The 20,805-nt window shown below is 44.3% G+C and overlaps 1 protein-coding gene across 3 annotated transcripts in view; it reads right to left on the bottom strand.

Moving 5' to 3' along the window:
* Nucleotides 1–466: 466 nt before the first annotated feature.
* PALMD (palmdelphin) overlaps nucleotides 467–20,805 on the bottom strand; it is a 147,579-nt gene continuing 127,240 nt past the window's right edge. For all 3 annotated transcript variants that reach the window (XM_063939824.1, XM_063939825.1, XM_063939823.1), the window contains 5 exons: nucleotides 20,548–20,662; nucleotides 20,141–20,171; nucleotides 19,133–19,246; nucleotides 13,395–14,375; nucleotides 467–3,229 (listed from right to left, as the gene is read on the bottom strand). In XM_063939824.1, coding sequence (XP_063795894.1) covers nucleotides 3,186–3,229; nucleotides 13,395–14,375; nucleotides 19,133–19,246; nucleotides 20,141–20,171; nucleotides 20,548–20,662 — 1,285 coding nt within the window. In that variant the 3' untranslated portion in view covers nucleotides 467–3,185. The remainder of the gene's footprint in view (nucleotides 3,230–13,394; nucleotides 14,376–19,132; nucleotides 19,247–20,140; nucleotides 20,172–20,547; nucleotides 20,663–20,805) is intronic.

Raw genomic sequence — 20,805 nt, forward strand, 5'->3', positions numbered from 1 at the left:
TGCCTCAATACGCCATGCAGCAGGAGATGCCTGGTGTGAGTCAGCTGGCAGCTCTGCTAACGTTGGGTGCCTTTTTTTATGAAAATGCATCTTATTTGCATTACTATGTGGCTAGAATGCACAAGCAGCTTCTGCTGTTTAAAATATGTGGCATGCCTATATTCTATGTGCGACTGTATCTGCATAAGAAATGCTACGTTACAGTGATTTCCAGGAATACACTAACGTAGCATTTCGTATGCAGATACAGCCCCAGTCACACACAGATTATAGGCATGCCGCATATCATTTTAATCAGCAGAAGCTGCTTGTGCCCCTAGGCATTTGCCTAGTTTACCTATGCCTAAGGCCAGCTCTGGCCCCTGTTGCCCCTCCTATAATCCAGCCCTGAAAATAAATATATGTAGAGATGATGAATGGGAGTTTGAGCACAATCACTACGATGGTATAAATACACGACAAAGAATTGTCTTTAAGCATTTATTTTCTTGCATTACTGGAGAATTATATGGACATCACAAATAAATAAAAGTAGGCCAGAAAAAAATACATTCTTAAGACAAAATAAGGCACAGCGTTCTTATATAGTGTAATAACCATTTAATAGTTTATAACGAGACTATAATGTATTTGACATAACTTGTGCAAGTCAGGACCAGACCTGCTTAATACCAGTATAGAGCTAACAAAAACAAATGGTAGAATGGGCTTCAGCACTGCAAAGACTAGAAGCATTCATGTTTTATACATTTAAATTAGTCACTAGCAAACAACTATTCTTACAAAGGTCTCATAAGGATATAAACTGATGGAAAAAGAGCATATTTCAACTTTTCATGCTACCGCTGCCAACACTCACATTTTATGACTCACTGTTTCCTTTGGTACATGATAATTGGGAATGCAGTTAAAATGTCAGCTGTCGGGATCCCGGCGTACAGGAGACTGGCAGCCAGTGATATACCGACACGCAAAATCCCAGACGGCCCATATACCCACTCGTTTGGCAGTGACCGCTGTTATAGATGGCTGGGTATATACATGGAAGCAACACCTACCAATATAGGTTGATGGTAAATTGTGGTTAGGTTATGTCCAGAGCATGACTGTCGTAGTGGGTGTAGTCTGTCATGCTGTTATCTCCATAAAGGCATGGTAACTTCCAAGGTCGGCATTTTCCCCTAAAAATAATTTTATACAAATACTGTAAATCAGGGTGACCGCCCAGATCATGTGACAGTGGAGTAATCTTGTGGACAGTTGGGAGTTACGGTGAAAGCAGCTAATTTGTTGGCTGTATAGTATTACAAGCATGAAGCCTATCTATCTACTACTAACCAGTGACCAGGGAGATCACCGAGACATAAGGCACAACATGGGCACACTTTTTAATGCCAATTAGTTTGGTTTCCAGCAGAGAAAGGAACCTGATTCAACATTCTGTTCATAGAGTCTGCCATGTAAGACAGATCATATGCTGTATGAAAATGTAGGTGCTTAAAGGAGTTAGTTATAGTAAGCAGTGCCCTATTTAGGATGCCATTTTCAAAAAGTTGGGCCAATATCTCCTCCGCTGGCATATCTATATTGAAAAAAGCATGTCTAGAGTTTTTATTTTGTTAGAAGTCTTTCGTAAAAGTGGCAAAAGATTTTTTTCCACCCTTACACCATTCCAGGGCTATGCTCGTACCTGGTGGGCTTCTTAAAACACAAAAAAAAAAACACCTCACAAAACATGCAAAATATAAAAAACAGTAGTGTAGAAGTACAATTAACAGACTCACATTTATATCTTCTGTCAACCTAGGCCCCTTTTTCTCTGACCACCCATATGTCCAGGGCAATCTTAACGTATTGGCACACTGGGCAGCTGCCCAGGGCTCACAGTTCTAGGGGCCTTTAAGCAGTGGCGGGTGGTGGTCACACAATCAGAATGATGGTGCAGCATTCTCTACCTGCCTCCCAGCCTACAGCCAGACAGTGAATGGCTGTAAGCATGCTGATTGGTGGATGGATGGAGCTATACACAAATCTGAGTACTGAAAGCCATTCACTGTATGGAAGCATGTAGGGAGAAGGTGTGGATCTGCGTGGGGCAAGTTATGATTTTTTTTAAAACTGGTTCCTGCGAATGGTGTGTAGGGGTCCCAGTGCATTGCTTTGCACAGGGCCTACTATGCTGCTAAGATGGCCCTGCATATGTTCGTGCTCTAAGACTGTAGCGGTCATGGTCCAAGCCTATACAGCATCAGAAATGTAAGAGTTAAGTACATTTTAACTCTGTATAATAAAAATGTTAATGTAAAGAGTACATTATAAAATATACAAACTATCAACATGCAAAATGAGACAATCCTATACTCCTGTTCCCTTAGGTTTGGGCCTATGCGGTGTTCCACAAATCCTGGCCTGAGCCTAAGAGATAGGAAGTAGACTCTGGGAATACATTATAGAAAACCAACTTTATTAAAAGTATATTTTAGTAAAAGATGCAGAAGTTAATGCAGAATGATTATATCAGTGGAATGACAAAAGATCTTTGCCAGTATTTATACACAGCTGCAGAGCAATTGCTCTGTACTGAGGGAACATTCTTTCATCACAGACGATGCAAATCATGAAAAGCATGGCAGCATTAGGCTGCTCCCTCAACAGTAAGCAGACCTTGAAAAAGAACAATTCACCAGCAATTACATAACTAACGCAGTCCAATTGGTGTAATTATGATGCAGATACTGTATTTCATAATGTAATTTAAAAAAAAAAAATCACGCTCGTAAATGCGTAGAAAGTCAAGACTGATCTTGCCTGAAACTGCTTAGGCTAACATGACTACAGAATAAATGCAGCAGCAACTGACAATGCCAAATATGGCCGTTGCTAGGTACAGTACATATTGCATCACGTTCCAACGCTAAATGATAATATGCTTCCTATAACAAAATACTTTAGCTTGCATAGCTTTATCCACATAGCAATAGGGCAGGAGACAGGCATTAGTGACTATCCAGCTACTATACTGTCCAAAAAAATTGTCCCAGCATACTTTGCCAATTCAGAGACAGCTGGAGTACCACGAGATGCCTATAGCTGAAACAATAAAAACATCCACGTAAAATAGTATACACAGCTCTTCCGTAGTTCTTCCTCCACGGCTGAAGAGTCTCCAGGTGTAGTTATGAGTCTTATATCACTTTTTTCCCCAGCTTGGCCATTCTAATCCTCAATGCTGTGAATAGACAAGAGAACAGAATAAAGATTTGTTTTTTTTTTATTTGCTTTTACATTTTCAAAAAATATGACTGAAAATGAACTTGCATCCAATTTATTTTTTAATATAGAAAGCTGACACAAAACATCAGACTTGTGTATGTACAGTAAATAGGTTTAGTACTATTAAACATATTTAAGCATCAGAAGAGTGTTGTGTAGTGTTAAGGGCGTAGCAAGAACTTTGTGGGCCCTATAGCAACCCTTTTGAAGGGGACCCTACCCTAATGCTTCTAGAGAGACTCCTCTCCGCAGCAGTTGTTAATTGTATGATCCATAGTAGTACCCTAGTTCATTTTATGTCACATTGTAGGGCTGCCAGAACACAATATGCCAATTCACATTATCATATACAGGTGCTGATCTATCAATGTGTTTTATTATACGCAATGCGTTTTAAAAATCATTGCATATGATAAATGATGCTCCAGCCAATCAGCTGCTGCCACGGGGTGTAGTACTGGTGACCGGCGGTCTCCTGACCGCCGGTCACCTTACCGACGCCGGGATCCCGGCAGCATACCGACGCCGGGATCCCGGCGGGGAGGGGCGAGTGCAGCAAGCCCCTTGCGGGCTCGGTGGCGACCTGCGGTCGCCACGGGTTCTATTCCCACTCTATGGGTGTCGTGGACACCCACGAGTGGAAATAGTCCCTGTTGGTCGGCATGCCCTCACGTGACCTCACGGAGGAGGTCATGTGACTGTCGGTCAGCTGACCGGTGGTCACATGAATACCACCCCTGCCACGTGTTTGAAGATGCTGTGCGCATGTGCACAGCAATTATTCTCCCATTGCCAGCAGTGACAGTGCTCCCCCAGCTTTCCCACTCTCACGGGACACTGTAGCCCGTGGGCGGGATGGCAAGACAGTCCCCCAAACAAAGGGACAATTGGAAGGTATGATGTTGCAGTGCAAGGGGTGCAAATACATTTATTTTATTGCAAGCAGGGTAAATACTAACCTAATTAGTATGGAGCCCACACATGCTGGACAGCTTTATTTTTACACTGCAATTTAGACAAAAATCTCTGACATTTTGCATCTGCCCCACCTGCAGTGCAACAGACTCATCATGGTGATATAGAGCAGTTACTGCCATGAATTGCCTTCGTGTGAGCGTTTTGGATACACTTTGTGGACCATTGCTTATAATTGAATTCCTGCACAAGGTAGTACAATCTATAGGATTGGGAAATATGAGTGTTTGAAATAAATGGGTTCTTATTCAGATCAAAGGGAAGATTGTCAACGCTGGACCAAAGGACAACAGCATACATCCCAAGTCCCAACATGACCCTCTCCAGGAGGGACACAATACTCTGCTCCTGGACTTCCCTCTTAATGTATGATTGCTGGCACCTGTGGTGAAACACCCTTTTTATCCATTAACCTGTTCAACACAGGTGCCGGCAATCATAAATTAAGAGAAAAATCCAGAAGCAGAGAATTGTGTCCCTCCTGGAGGGGGTCATGTTGGGAGGTATGCAACAGGAAGTGCAAATGGTAAACCTGCACCACCATATAAGTTTCCAGTAAAGGGATTATGTAAAGATATTTACAATAACATGATGACCTAGGGCTGTCCCCCTCCTGGATAATGGTCACGTATTTCCTCCCAGGACCATGGTAGGTTATTCTGCTATGTGGCTTTTAATATGGGCCAGTGTCGTTGAGAAAATAGCCACATACATGGTATGTGCTTGCTGAATACAGTATGTCTCGGGATCTGTAAGGAGTCCAGGATGCAAGAATCACAGTCAAAAGTCAAGGGTGGGTTTACCTCAGAAACATGTCCCAACACATGCCCACTTTTCACAGAGGGATATCGCCATGCCCTTACACGTTTGGCCATGACAATGCTTCATACGATGACCATGGCCTCACATAGTGTATGCAAATGTTTTAACCTGTTACCAATAGGGTGTCTCGGTTTTTACCAGTTTCTAATTTTTTTCGTATCGATTGACAGCATATATCTAATGACTTCTGGCAACCGTGCAGAAGCGAACAGGGAGAAAGTGGAATAACATACCTCATTTGTATTTCCAGTAGCAAAAGCATAAATTCACAAACAATTAGAAAATTAATAAATGCTTATCCAGTAACTGAAAGACGCTTGTTTTAATTCTTTCATTACACACGTGTAATAGAAAAATAAAAAAAAATATTAATATGCTTTTGTAAATCAATCTCGACAACCAGTACTACCTACAGGAGAACACCATAAACATGGCTGCTTGGGGGCGAGTAACTTTATAATGTAGGTATGATAGGTGAGAAGAGGGAGGGATTTGGGAAAAAAAATAAAAAAATGTAGCCAGTTGCAGGTAGAATTGTGGGTTATTTGAGGGTGCCAGCATCTGTTTTTTCCTCTGCCATTGGGATAGGGATGGTATCAGGGTCCCAGCACTTGTGATTCCAGCAGTCATAATACCAACAGCAGCATCCCAACACTCAGGATCCCGACACTTACTAGGTGAGCGCCGGAAATTTTTCGGGTTTTGTGTTTTGGTTTTGGGTTCGGTTCCGCGGCCGTGTTTTGGGTTCGACCGCGTTTTGGCAAAACCTCACCGAATTTTTTTTGTCGGATTCGGGTGTGTTTTGGATTCGGGTGTTTTTTTAAAAAAACCCTAAAAAACAGCTTAAATCATAGAATTTGGGGGTAATTTTGATCCCAAAGTATTATTAACCTCAAAAAACATAATTTACACTCATTTTCAGCCTATTCTGAACACATCACACCTCACAATATTATTTTTAGTCCTAAAATTTGCACCGAGGTCGCTGTGTGAGTAAGATAAGCGACCCTAGTGGCCGACACAAACACCGGGCCCATCTAGGAGTGGCACTGCAGTGTCACGCAGGATGGCCCTTCCAAAAAACCCTCCCCAATCAGCACATGATGCAAAGAAAAAGAAAAGAAAAAAGAGGTGCAAGATGGAATTATCCTTGGGCCCTCCCACCCACCCTTATGTTGTATAAACAAAACAGGACATGCACACTTTAACCAACCCATCATTTCAGTGACAGGGTCTGCCACACGACTGTGACTGATATGACGGGTTGGTTTGGACCCCCCCCAAAAAAGAAGCAATTAATCTCTCCTTGCACAAACTGGCTCTACAGAGGCAAGATGTCCACCTCATCTTCACCCTCCGATATATCACCGTGTACATCCCCCTCCTCACAGATTATCAATTCGTCCCCACTGGAATCCACCATCTCAGCTCCCTGTGTACTTTGTGGAGGCAATTGCTGCTGGTCAATGTCTCCGCGGAGGAATTGATTATAATTCATTTTAATGAACATCATCTTCTCCACATTTTCTGGATGTAACCTCGTACGCCGATTGCTGACAAGGTGAGCGGCGGCACTAAACACTCTTTCGGAGTACACACTTGTGGGAGGGCAACTTAGGTAGAATAAAGCCAGTTTGTGCAAGGGCCTCCAAATTGCCTCTTTTTCCTGCCAGTATAAGTACGGACTGTGTGACGTGCCTACTTGGATGCGGTCACTCATATAATCCTCCACCATTCTATCAATGTTGAGAGAATCATATGCAGTGACAGTAGACGACATGTCCGTAATCGTTGTCAGGTCCTTCAGTCCGGACCAGATGTCAGCATCAGCAGTCGCTCCAGACTGCCCTGCATCACCGCCAGCGGGTGGGCTCGGAATTCTGAGCCTTTTCCTCGCACCCCCAGTTGCGGGAGAATGTGAAGGAGGAGATGTTGACAGGTCGCGTTCCGCTTGACTTGACAATTTTGTCACCAGCAGGTCTTTCAACCCCAGCAGACCTGTGTCTGCCGGAAAGAGAGATCCAAGGTAGGCTTTAAATCTAGGATCGAGCACGGTGGCCAAAATGTAGTGCTCTGATTTCAACAGATTGACCACCCGTGAATCCTTGTTAAGCGAATTAAGGGCTGCATCCACAAGTCCCACATGCCTAGCGGAATCGCTCCGTGTTAGCTCCTTCTTCAATGCCTCCAGCTTCTTCTGCAAAAGCCTGATGAGGGGAATGACCTGACTCAGGCTGGCAGTGTCTGAACTGACTTCACGTGTGGCAAGTTCAAAGGGCATCAGAACCTTGCACAACGTTGAAATCATTCTCCACTGCACTTGAGACAGGTGCATTCCATCTCCTATATCGTGCTCAATTGTATAGGCTTGAATGGCCTTTTGCTGCTCCTCCAACCTCTGAAGCATATAGAGGGTTGAATTCCACCTCGTTACCACTTCTTGCTTCAGATGATGGCAGGGCAGGTTCAGTAGTTTTTGGTGGTGCTCCAGTCTTCTGTACGTGGTGCCTGTACGCCGAAAGTGTCCCGCAATTTTTCTGGCCACCGACAGCATCTCTTGCACGCCCCTGTCGTTTTTTAAAAAATTCTGCACCACCAAATTCAAGGTATGTGCAAAACATGGGACGTGCTGGAATTTGCCCATATTTAATGCACACACAATATTGCTGGCGTTGTCCGATGCCACAAATCCACAGGAGAGTCCAATTGGGGTAAGCCATTCCGCGATGATCTTCCTCAGTTGCCGTAAGAGGTTTTCAGCTGTGTGCGTATTCTGGAAAGCGGTGATACAAAGCGTAGCCTGCCTAGGAAAGAGTTGGCGTTTGCGAGATGCTGCTACTGGTGCCGCCGCTGCTGTTCTTGCGGCGGGAGTCCATACATCTACCCAGTGGGCTGTCACAGTCATATAGTCCTGACCCTGCCCTGCTCCACTTGTCCACATGTCCGTGGTTAAGTGGACATTGGGTACAACTGCATTTTTTAGGAGACTGGGGAGTCTTTTTCTGACGTCCGTGTACATTCTCGGTATCGCCTGCCTAGAGAAGTGGAACCTAGATGGTATTTGGTAACGGGGGCACACTGCCTCAATAAATTGTCTAGTTCCCTGTGAACTAACGGCGGATACCGGACGCACGTCTAACACCAACATAGTTGTCAAGGACTCAGTTATCCGCTTTGCAGTAGGATGACTGCTGTGATATTTCATCTTCCTCGCAAAGGACTGTTGAACAGTCAATTGCTTACTGGAAGTAGTACAAGTGGGCTTACGACTTCCCCTCTGGGATGACCATCGACTCCCAGCGGCAACAACAGCAGCGCCAGCAGCAGTAGGCGTTACACGCAAGGATGCATCGGAGGAATCCCAGGCAGGAGAGGACTCGTCAGACTTGCCAGTGACATGGCCTGCAGGACTATTGGCATTCCTGGGGAAGGAGGAAATTGACACTGAGGGAGTTGGTGGGGTGGTTTGCGTGAGCTTGGTTACAAGAGGAAGGGATTTACTGGTCAGTGGACTGCTTCCGCTGTCACCCAAAGTTTTTGAACTTGTCACTGACTTATTATGAATGCGCTGCAGGTGACGTATAAGGGAGGATGTCCCGAGGTGGTTAACGTCCTTACCCCTACTTATTACAGCTTGACAAAGGGAACACACGGCTTGACACCTGTTGTCCGCATTTCTGGTGAAATACCTCCACACCGAAGAGCTGATTTTTTTGGTATTTTCACCTGGCATGTCAACGGCCATATTCCTCCCACGGACAACAGGTGTCTCCCCGGGTGCCTGACTTAAACAAACCACCTCACCATCAGAATCCTCCTGGTCAATTTCCTCCCCAGCGCCAGCAACACCCATATCCTCCTCATCCTGGTGTACTTCAACACTGACATCTTCAATCTGACTATCAGGAACTGGACTGCGGGTGCTCCTTCCAGCACTTGCAGGGGGCATGCAAATAGTGGAAGGCGCATGCTCTTCACGTCCAGTGTTGGGAAGGTCAGGCATCGCAAACGACACAATTGGACTCTCCTTGTGGATTTGGGATTTCAAAGAACGCACAGTTCTTTGCGGTGCTTTTGCCAGCTTGAGTCTTTTCAGTTTTCTAGCGAGAGGCTGAGTGCTTCCATCCTCATGTGAAGCTGAACCACTAGCCATGAACATAGGCCAGGGCCTCAGCCGTTCCTTGCCACTCCGTGTGGTAAATGGCATATTGGCAAGTTTACGCTTCTCCTCCGACAATTTTATTTTAGGTTTTGGAGTCCTTTTTTTTCTGATATTTGGTGTTTTGGATTTGACATGCTCTGTACTATGACATTGGGCATCGGCCTTGGCAGACGACGTTGCTGGCATTTCATCGTCTCGGCCATGACTAGTGGCAGCAGCTTCAGCACGAGGTGGAAGTGGATCTTGATCTTTCCCTAATTTTGGAACCTCAACTTTTTTGTTCTCCATATTTTATAGGCAGAACTAAAAGGCACCTCAGGTAAACAATGGAGATGGATGGATTGGATACTAGTATACAATTATGGACGGACTGCCACGGTTAGGTGGTATAAAAAAACCACGGTTAGGTGGTATATATTATAATAATAATACAATTATGGATGGACGGACTGCCTGCCGACTGCCGACACAGAGGTAGCCACAGCCGTGAACTACCGCACTGTACACTGGTTGATAAAGAGATAGTAGTATACTCGTAACAACTAGTATGACACTATGACGACGGTATAAAGAATGAAAAAAAAACCACGGTTAGGTGGTATATATTATAATAATAATACAATTATGGATGGACGGACTGCCTGCCGACTGCCGACACAGAGGTAGCCACAGCCGTGAACTACCGCACTGTACACTGGTTGATAAAGAGATAGTAGTATACTCGTAACAACTAGTATGACACTATGACGACGGTATAAAGAATGCAAAAAAAACCACAGTTAGGTGGTATATATTATAATAATAATACAATTATGGATGGACGGACTGCCTGCCGACTGCCGACACAGAGGTAGCCACAGCCGTGAACTACCGCACTGTACACTGGTTGATAAAGAGATAGTAGTATACTCGTAACAACTAGTATGACACTATGACGGTATAAAGAATGAAAAAAAAACCACGGTTAGGTGGTATATATTATAATAATAATACAATTATGGATGGACGGACTGCCTGCCGACTGCCGACACAGAGGTAGCCACAGCCGTGAACTACCGCACTGTACACTGGTTGATAAAGAGATAGTAGTATACTCGTAACAATTAGGATGACACTATGACGGTATAAAGAATGAAAAAAAAACCACGGTTAGGTGGTAGGTATATAATAATAAATAATACAATTCTGGTCGGACGGACTGCCTGCCGTGTGCCGACACAGAGGTAGCCACAGCCGTGAACTACCGCACTGTACACTGGTTGATAAAGAGATAGTAGTATACTCGTAACAATTAGGATGACACTATGACGGTATAAAGAATGAAAAAAAAACCACGGTTAGGTGGTAGGTATATAATAATAAATAATACAATTCTGGTCGGACGGACTGCCTGCCGTGTGCCGACACAGAGGTAGCCACAGCCGTGAACTACCGCACTGTACACTGGTTGATAAAGAGATAGTAGTATACTCGTAACAATTAGGATGACACTATGACGGTATAAAGAATGAAAAAAAAACCACGGTTAGGTGGTAGGTATATAATAATAAATAATACAATTCTGGTCGGACGGACTGCCTGCCGTGTGCCGACACAGAGGTAGCCACAGCCGTGAACTACCGCACTGTACACTGGTTGATAAAGAGATAGTAGTATACTCGTAACAATTAGGATGACACTATGACGGTATAAAGAATGAAAAAAAAACCACGGTTAGGTGGTAGGTATATAATAATAAATAATACAATTCTGGTCGGACGGACTGCCTGCCGTGTGCCGACACAGAGGTAGCCACAGCCGTGAACTACCGCACTGTACACTGGTTGATAAAGAGATAGTAGTATACTCGTAACAATTAGGATGACACTATGACGGTATAAAGAATGAAAAAAAAACCACGGTTAGGTGGTAGGTATATAATAATAAATAATACAATTCTGGTCGGACGGACTGCCTGCCGTGTGCCGACACAGAGGTAGCCACAGCCGTGAACTACCGCACTGTACTGTGTCTGCTGCTAATATAGACTGGTTGATATTTAAAGAGATATTAGTAGTATACAACAATACTATACTGGTGGTCAGGCACTGGTCACCACTCCTGCAGCAAAAGTGTGCACTGTTAATTAATATAATTGTACTCCTGGCTCCTGCTAACAACCTGCAGTGCTCCCCAGTCTCCCCCACAATTAATTATAAGCTTTTAATTTATACATTGATGACTGTGCAGCACACTGGGCTGAGCTGAGTGCACACAGACTGAGTCACACTGTGTGACTGACTGTGCTGTGTATCGTTTTTTTTTTCAGGCAGAGAACGGATATAGCAGAGAGAAGTGAACGGATATATTATATTAAATAAAAGTTAACTAGCAACTGCACTGGTCACTGACTGTGGTAAACTAACTCTGTCTGCGACTCTGCACAATCTCTCTCTATCTAATCTATCTATCTCTATTCTAATGGAGAGGACGCCAGACACGTCCTCTCCCTATCAATCTCAATGCACGAGTGAAAATGGCGGCGACGCGCGGCTCCTTATATAGAATCCGAGTCTCGCGATAGAATCCGAGCCTCGCGAGAATCCGACAGCGTCATGATGACGTTCGGGCGCGCTCGGGTTAACCGAGCAAGGCGGGAAGATCCGAGTCGCTCGGACCCGTGGAAAAAAAAGTGAAGTTCGTGCGGGTTCGGATTCAAAGAAACCGAACCCGCTCATCTCTAGTGAGTATACAATCACTAGTTCCCAAACCCCCTAACATTCCTTTTTTGCAGCCTGACCTTAATACCGCTTTCACATTAGGTTTAGTGGGTCACACCCAGGACTTGTGCATGAGTCCTTCCGGGGTGCGACCCGCTTGATATCCCTTTCAGACTGGCGGCCCTGACACAGCATATAGCCGTGCCGATGACATCGCTGCATCACGTGCAGAGGCTGCGCTTGGAGATCAAATGATCTCTCATACGCCGCCTGCACTCATACAGTGAATGGGTAGCAAGTCGTATTGAATCGGCAACCTGTTCACACCGGAGAGCAACCCGGATCCGACCAGTTTTAACCCTGCTTTAAACATGGATTGAAATGCCGGGTTGCTTGACCGGAGATATTTCTCCTGGCCCCTTTCACACTGCACAATTATCCGGTTTATTTTTGGCAGAGTAAAAGGGGTGTAACCCTCTCCCTCCTCTGCAGCCTAACCCTGACTCTCCCCGGTGGTGCCTAACCCTAACCACCCATTCCTGCAGACTAAACCTAACCCTCCCTCCCCCACAGCCTAACCCTAAGTCCTCCTCCCTGCAGCCTAACCCTAATCCTCCCCACACATCCTAAAACCACCCGCCATGGCTTACCTCTCCGCTGGCCCTGCAAATCCTCAATGTCGGGATTCCGGAGTCGGTATTTTGACTGCCGGGATCCCGACCGGATCCCATTGGTATTTATGAGGACATCATTAAAGAGGAAAAAGACTCAATTTCACCAAACTTGTTTATCCTTCTTCCAGGTCTATGAATGACATGGTAAATGTAAATGGACTTAAGATATCTGGGGTAAGGAAATATGTATTAGCCAGTGCTCACTTGTAGCGCAAATTACACTGTTTCTATTACTGTGAGACATTATCAAAGTGAGATTACTTGTACCTTCGAAATAGCTATTATATTAAAAAAAAATGCAATTGTGTTGTTGTCTACATTTTAAGTGTATTTATTAAAATTTACATTTTCACCTATATTTTGAAGTGTGCCCCAGAAAAGACACATAGGGGTATGTTTACTTAAGTGCCCATAGCAATCAGATTCTACTAAAGATAGATTTAGCACCTTCTACAAGATAGTAGCCAGAATCTGATTGGTTAACCATGGGCAACATCTCCACTCCTGAAAACCAGCACTTTAGTAAATATACCCCATAGTCTGCTTCTCTTCCATAGTCTGCTTCTCTTCGCTACTTCGCAATATTCCTTGGTGACTTCAGGAAATGTGTCAAAACATTTACTTATTTTAAAAGGACAAGGAATCCTTAAATCAAACTACTCCAAGGTGTAATGCAGGACAAACCAAACAGGAGAGACATTCGTGATAAAGTAGTGAACATGAACCAACACAGTGAGTGAAAATTTTATATTATAGGACAACACTGGCACTTTATTACAACATTCTTACCTGTTAACGATGGGTCCTCAGTGCCATCATCTGTTATCGGTTTGTATACAGGGGGATAGTTATGGGGTCCCAGGCTTGCTTCTTGTTCTTCTAAGGATATTGAGTTCTTGTATGGTTGAGCGCTCTGCAGTGCTACATTGTGTTTTGGTAGTTTCTGGGCAACACTATTTTGCATAGAGGGATTGGAAATGTGCTGTGACTGAGTTTCTGGTGGGTAAATCAGTCCTTTTACTGGTTTTTCTTCTTCCTTGATGTAATCATCATCATCGTCAATGACGACTAATTCAGCTCGAATAACTCCTTCATAATCTGTAAGTGGTTTGCTGTCACTTTCATCTGCATTCTTGTAGCCCATGAAAATCATAGTAACTGGTTCAGAGTCATCTACATAACAAGGTGTGGCATGGACCATGCTGTAGTGCATATCATCTTCTAAACCAGTTGGAGGGTACTCAGTGGTGTTCATAAACACAGCCCTGTGATCTTCCATCGGTTGAGGTTCCACACTGATTGCTTGCTTGTTTTGTGTGATGACTTTTGGCTGAGAAAATATTGGCTCCTTTGGTCTGGACTCTTTGACTTGAGGTAAAACTTCTGGTACCACAGGACTGTGACCATTTCGATAATCCGTGATGACAGGAGAATTTTGGCCATTTAATCTTGGGGAGACCTGACCTTTGTGATTGGTGGAACTGTTGAATTCATATGAATACACAGGCTCATGATACTCTGCAGGAGACAGTGTGCTTTTTTCAGTGGCTTTCCTCAAAAGATCTTCTACTTCCACAGGAGCAAGGCTGTCTATCCCATTTTTAGCCACTTTTCCTTCAGAGTTTACTGCGTACACGGACTTTCTTCCATCATCATATACTTTCACTCCTGTGTCTTTAAACTCATTTGAGGGCAATGGAATCGATGATAGTACTGTGTTTTTCCCAGTCTTCCTATCTTTCTCAACTTTGATTTCCATGGCAAATAACGCTATACAAACAGAGGCAAATGGTTATCATGTGTACACATATATGTTTTGTTACATTTGTTTAAGATGTTACAACTTATTCTGTAGGACTAAAAAATAGCTAATAATTAATAAGTGTTTTTTTTGACGGATCAGGATATGTGAATTATGGTTGTAATAGATGCCATGTGCTGGTATCCTAGAAACTGTGATTATGAAACACTGGTGTGGGAAGGGATTGAGTGAAAGCCAGAGACCTATGCTACTTTGGTGCTCTTGGTGCGTGTCCCCGTGTAGATCACACAGCAAATGGTGCAGGGAGATGCTACATCCCCCTCTTGACCCGCAGCTGCTGCACTCCAGCAGACTGAATGGGAGAAGCACAGCTAGATCGGTCGGGACTCCAGAAAGCCGGACTGGACCAGCTTCCTATAGCGAATTCTGCCGCTGTGGAGCTCTCTGTGCCCATCCCTGTGTACATGACAGCTGTCAGACAGCAATAGGTACAGGAAGACGTACACAGAGAGCTCCACAGAAGCTGAGGTCGCTGCAGGTACCTGGTCTGGTCCAGACCATTACGGCTTTCACGTAATCCATGGGTAAAATAACATACCTCCTAACTTCTGGGAAGAGCAAACCTGGACTTTGTACATGTGCCCGTTACTTGTCAAACTGCGGAAGTGCCCAGTGCTAGCTCGGTCTCCGGGGATACCGGTTCCCTGGTGGGATGGTACGAAAGTGCTGGAATAGCTGTCCCACAGAAACAGGAATGGTTGGGGGTGATACTGTATAACAATATTTAGGTAGGGGAACTCTTGGGAGACCAGTTTCTTTATGAAATTCTGTAATTGGGAGCATCATACCTAAAATGTCCTAAACTACATTTAAATTAGTGATGTGCACCGGAAATTTTTCGGGTTTTGTGTTTTGGTTTTGGATTCGGTTCCGCGGCCGTGTTTTGGATTCGGACGCGTTTTGGCAAAACCTCCCTGAAAATTTGTTGTCTGATTCGGGTGTGTTTTGGATTCGGGTGTTTTTTTACAAAAACCCCTCAAAAACAGCTTAAATCATAGAATTTGGGGGTCATTTTGATCCCATAGTATTATTAACCTCAATAACCATAATTTCCACTCATTTTCAGTCTATTCTGAACACCTCACAATATTATTTTTAGTCCTAAAATTTGCACCGAGGTCGCTGGATGACTAAGCTAAGCGACCCAAGTGGCCGACACAAACACCTGGCCCATCTAGGAGTGGCACTGCAGTGTCAGACAGGATGGCACTTCAAAAAAATAGTCCCCAAACAGCACATGATGCAAAGAAAAAAAGAGGTGCACCAAGGTTGCTGGATGGCTAAGCTAAGCGACACAAGTGGCCGACACAAACACCTGGCCCATCTAGGAGTGGCACTGCAGTGTCAGGCAGGATGGCACTTCAAAAAAATAGTCCCCAAACAGCACATGATGCAAAGAAAAAAAGAGGCGCAATGAGGTAGCTGTGTGACTAAGCTAAGCGACCCAAGTGGCCGACACAAACACCTGGCCCATCTAGGAGTGGCACTGCAGTGTCAGGCAGGATGGCACTTCAAAAAAATAGTCCCCAAACAGCACATGATGCAAAGAAAAAAAGAGGCGCAATGAGGTAGCTGTGTGACTAAGCAAAGCGACCCAAGTGGCCGACACAAACACCTGGCCCATCTAGGAGTGGCACTGCAGTTTTCTAGCGAGAGGATGAGTGCTTCCATCCTCATGTGAAGCTGAACCACTAGCCATGAACATAGGCCAGGGCCTCAGCCGTTCCTTGCCACTCCGTGTCGTAAATGGCATATTGGCAAGTTTACGCTTCTCATCAGACGCTTTCAATTTTGATTTTTGGGTCATTTTACTGAACTTTTGTTTTTTGGATTTTACATGCTCTCTACTATGACATTGGGCATTGGCCTTGGCAGACGACGTTGATGGCATTTCATCGTCTCGGCCATGACTAGTGGCAGCAGCTTCAGCACGAGGTGGAAGTGGATCTTGATCTTTCCCTATTTTACCCTCCACATTTTTGTTCTCCATTTTTTAATGTGTGGAATTACAGTATATGCCAGTATCAATAGCAATGGCCTACTACTATATATACTGCGCACAACTGAAATGCACCACAGGTATGGATGGATAGTATACTTGATGACACAGAGGTAGGTAGAGCAGTGGCCTACTGTACCGTAATGCTAAATATTATATACTGGTGGTCAGCAAACTGTGCAAAACTTAAATGCACCACAGGTATGGATGGATAGTATACTTGACGACACAGAGGTAGGTAGAGCAGTGGCCTACTGTACCGTACTGCTATATGTTATATACTGGTGGTCAGCAAACTGCAAAACTGAAATGCACCACAGGTATGGATGGATAGTATACTTGACGACACAGAGGTAGGTAGAGCAGTGGCCTTCTGTACCGTACTCCTATATATTATATACTGGTGGTCAGCAAAATTATGCACTGTACTCCTACTATATACTACAATGCAGCACAGATATGGAGCGTTTTTCAGGCAGAGAACGTATAATACTGGTGGTCACTGGTCAGCAAAACTCTGCACTGTACTCCTCCTATATAATATACTGGTGGTCCCCAGTCCCCACAATAAAGCAGTGTGAGCACAGATATATGCAGCACACTGAGCACAGATATGGAGCGTTTTTCAGGCAGACAACGTATAATACTGGTGGTCACTGGTCAGCAAAACTCTGCACTGTACTCCTCCTATATAATATACTGGTGGTCCCCAGTACCCACAATAAAGCAGTGTGAGCACAGATATATGCAGCACACTGAGCACAGATATGGAGCGTTTTTCAGGCAGACAACGTATACTGGTGGTCACTGGTCAGCAAAACTCTGCACTGTACTCCTCCTATATAATATACTGGTGGTCCCCAGTACCCACAATAAAGCAGTGTGAGCAAAGATATATGCAGCACACTGAGCACAGATATGGAGCGTTTTTCAGGCAGACAACGTATACTGGTGGTCACTGGTCAGCAAAACTCTGCACTGTACTCCTCCTATATAATACTGCTGATCCCCAGTCCCCACAATAAAGCAGTGTGAGCACAGATGTACTGTATGCAGCACACTGAGCACAGATATGGAGTGTTTTTCAGGCAGACAACGTATAATACTGGTGGTCACTGGTCAGCAAAACTCTGCACTGTACTCCTCCTATAATACTGCTGGTCCCCAGAATAAAGATATGCAGCCCCCTGAAACAAAGTGAGAGGACGCCAGCTACGTCCTCTCACTATCATTTCCAATGCACGAGTGAAAAATGGTGGCGACGCGCGGCTCCTTATTTAGAATCCGAATCTCGCGGGAATCCAAAAGCGGGATGAGGACGTTCGGGCGCGCTCGGGTTAACCGAGCCATACGGGAGAATCCGAGTATGCCTCGGACCCGTGTAAAATGGGTGAAGTTGGGGGGGGTTCGGTTTCCGAGGAACCGAACCCGCTCATCTCTAATTTAAATATGACCTTATCTTTTCCAACACAGTCCTATTTCCCATCCAATTGGTTGGTAGTGCTCCTCACTCTGTGTATTTGTAAAAGAAAGCACACAGTGATCATGTCTCTACGCAGGACAGGATAACCACCTGCAGCAGTTATGCAACTTTCTACTTTCTAGCTAACAGAATTCTGCATAAACCCGTCACTACTAAATCGACAAAGTGTGTGTGTGTGTGTGTGTGTGTGTGTGTGTGTGTGTGTGTGTGTGTGTGTGTGTGTGTGTGTGGGGGGGGGGGGGGGGTGAGGGGGTACGAGTATATCTAATAAAGTTGTTAGCAAGGCTAATGAGGGTTTAAGGTGGCTTCTATTCAACTAAACTTTATTTACAGTGTGTAAGTGTGTGCATGTGGTAAGGAACATAGTTCGTAAGCTCCCCTAGTCTCTGTAAAGCACTATGAATTATGTGTGCGCTATATAAATAACGGTTTATAAATTAATAAAATACCACTTCTACCACTAGGTGCACGCACGTCCCCTTCCGGTCTGTAATGCTAGGATAAAACTCTACCTCACTACTGGGAATGAGTTCCCCAAACTATGGGTGAATCTGGCATAATTACATGTTTCTGGGGGAAGGATGGGATGATGATGATGATGATGATGATGATGATGATGATGATGATGATGATAATGATAATAATAATCATAAAAATAATAATATTAATAATAAAATAAATAATTTGAGGTACCCTTTAACTTTGGCCATTGGTTAGTTTAAAAACCGTGTTTGCCAATTTTTCCGGTCAGCATGTCAGCGTTCGGGGTGCCAGCAGTCGGAACCCCGACGACGGAATTCCAAAACTGATCAGAAGTCCGATGCTGGGATCCCGACATGGATCACAATGCTGGCATCCGAATCCCAATAGCCGGCATCCTGATTGTAAGTATGACAGGGAGGGTTAGGGTCAGGCTGTGGGAAGGGGGGAGCGGGAGGGTTAGGGTTAGGCTGCAGGTGGGGGGGGGGGTTAGACTGCAGGGAGGGAGGGTTAGGATTAGGCATTAAGGGGGGGACTGTTAGGGCTGTGGAGGGGGAAGTTAGGGTCAGGCTGCGGGGACGGAGGGTTAGGGCTATTGGGGGACATGGGGAGGGTTAGACTACTTATATACCAGGTGTCGGGATACTGTGCATCAGGATGCTGCTGTCTGTATTCTTACTGCTGGCATCACAAGCTCCTTGATCCCGATATTATCTGTATCACCTCTCTAATGTGAATTTTACCTTTTCTTGGCTCCTCCCCATTCTCACACAAATCACTCTCCATTCTCCTAATAAATGTTGGTTTATATGACGGTGGTAAGTCAGGTATGCCAGCATAAATGTCTCGCACGGGTTCTATAAAAGAAACAACAAGCCCAGGATGTGACAGCTGGATCAGGCATCAGGATTTAAGGCAGCATAATGTATGGAATGGATTAACAAATGACATTGACAGTTATGGTTTTCTATAATATACAGTATATTACACAAATGCACGTATATACTGTATGCTCAATTGTGTAAGGGATGAGAATGGCGTCATAGCACATACAGTGACAGTAGGACTAATCTCATTCTAACATCCAATCACATTTGCTATGCAAATCACGTTGCTCTTATGAGAATGATTTTCTCTATGATCTGCAGTGTCAGACTGGGGCATGAATGGCCCACTGGGGATTGCAGTGATAGGGGCCCATACTTAAGGGTGTGGCCAGCCTCTAGAGGGGGTGTGGCCAACCTCCACCAAGGCTTGGCTAACCATTAGAGTGTGCTTTGCCTGTGCCCCTTTATATAGTTACAGTATACATAGTAAATACCGCTGGTGATGTTTGAAAATATGCCTAACTAGTCATCAGAGCGTCAAAATGACGGAACAACATAACAGCAATGTCAGCGCGGATCAACACTTGAATTGTTCCGTTGGACGTCATCTCGTTGCCGCTGGTGCGCAAAACACTTGAATTGACCCCATAGAGGTGAGGAGCGGCGTTAGCCTTTTATTATATAGGATTAATAACAGCAAAGCAGTGTTGAAAGTACACCATAGTCCTGTACCGTATAAGGTATCTTATGTATAAAGTATAATTCATGGGCACTGTGTGGATCCTGATCCTTAGAGGAGGGGATGGGCCTTCGGACAGTGGGGCCCACCGGTGCAGTTCCCCTGTGGGCCAGTCCGACACTGGTGATCTGTACCTTATAAGTGATACATTTTTAATCTTGAACAATAAGAATCACATGCTGTACCTTCTCGAACTTCATAGTTTACAGCGGCTGCCTGCAAGAATAAACATGCTGAGATTAGAGTAGGATGGTGTGCTATTTAAAACCAACTTCTTTTCTAAAGTCACAGCTATAACGTTACTGCATTTTCCTGATTTGTAGAAACGGATTAGGACATTTATTTGTATTATTTACTCTTTGTATAAATGTCATCATGTTTTTACCAATACAGAACACACCTACTTGCTTGCTAGGTTTTCCGTGTGTACTTAATATACACTTGGCAGACAACAAGCATTCATGTGTATGTGTCAGGCATATAACAGATTACTAATCAAGTTATGTTATTATTTAACGCTGATACCTAAATATATACTGAATCATCAGAATGTCCTTTTTACTGTATATATTGCTAGATTTTCTTTACATACCTTGATGATGTCTTCTGTAGTCCTCTCTACAGACTTCAGTCTCTGTAGGACACGCACCTCTTTGGCAGATAACTGGGTTTCCTGCCTCTCAAGATCGTCAATTTCTCGCTCTAGTCTGAAATTAGAACAAGTTCCAGTTTATGAGCCACAGAGATTTCTTTTACTCAGCAAGCTAATGTCATTCATAATATTTAATGCTCTTACATTCCTTCTATTTTTTGGAGCTTGGCCTAAAGAGGTCTGCAGTTAACTTAGCAC

The sequence above is a fragment of the Pseudophryne corroboree genome, chromosome 9, assembly GCF_028390025.1.
Source record: "Pseudophryne corroboree isolate aPseCor3 chromosome 9, aPseCor3.hap2, whole genome shotgun sequence".
NCBI lineage: Eukaryota > Metazoa > Chordata > Amphibia > Anura > Myobatrachidae > Pseudophryne > Pseudophryne corroboree.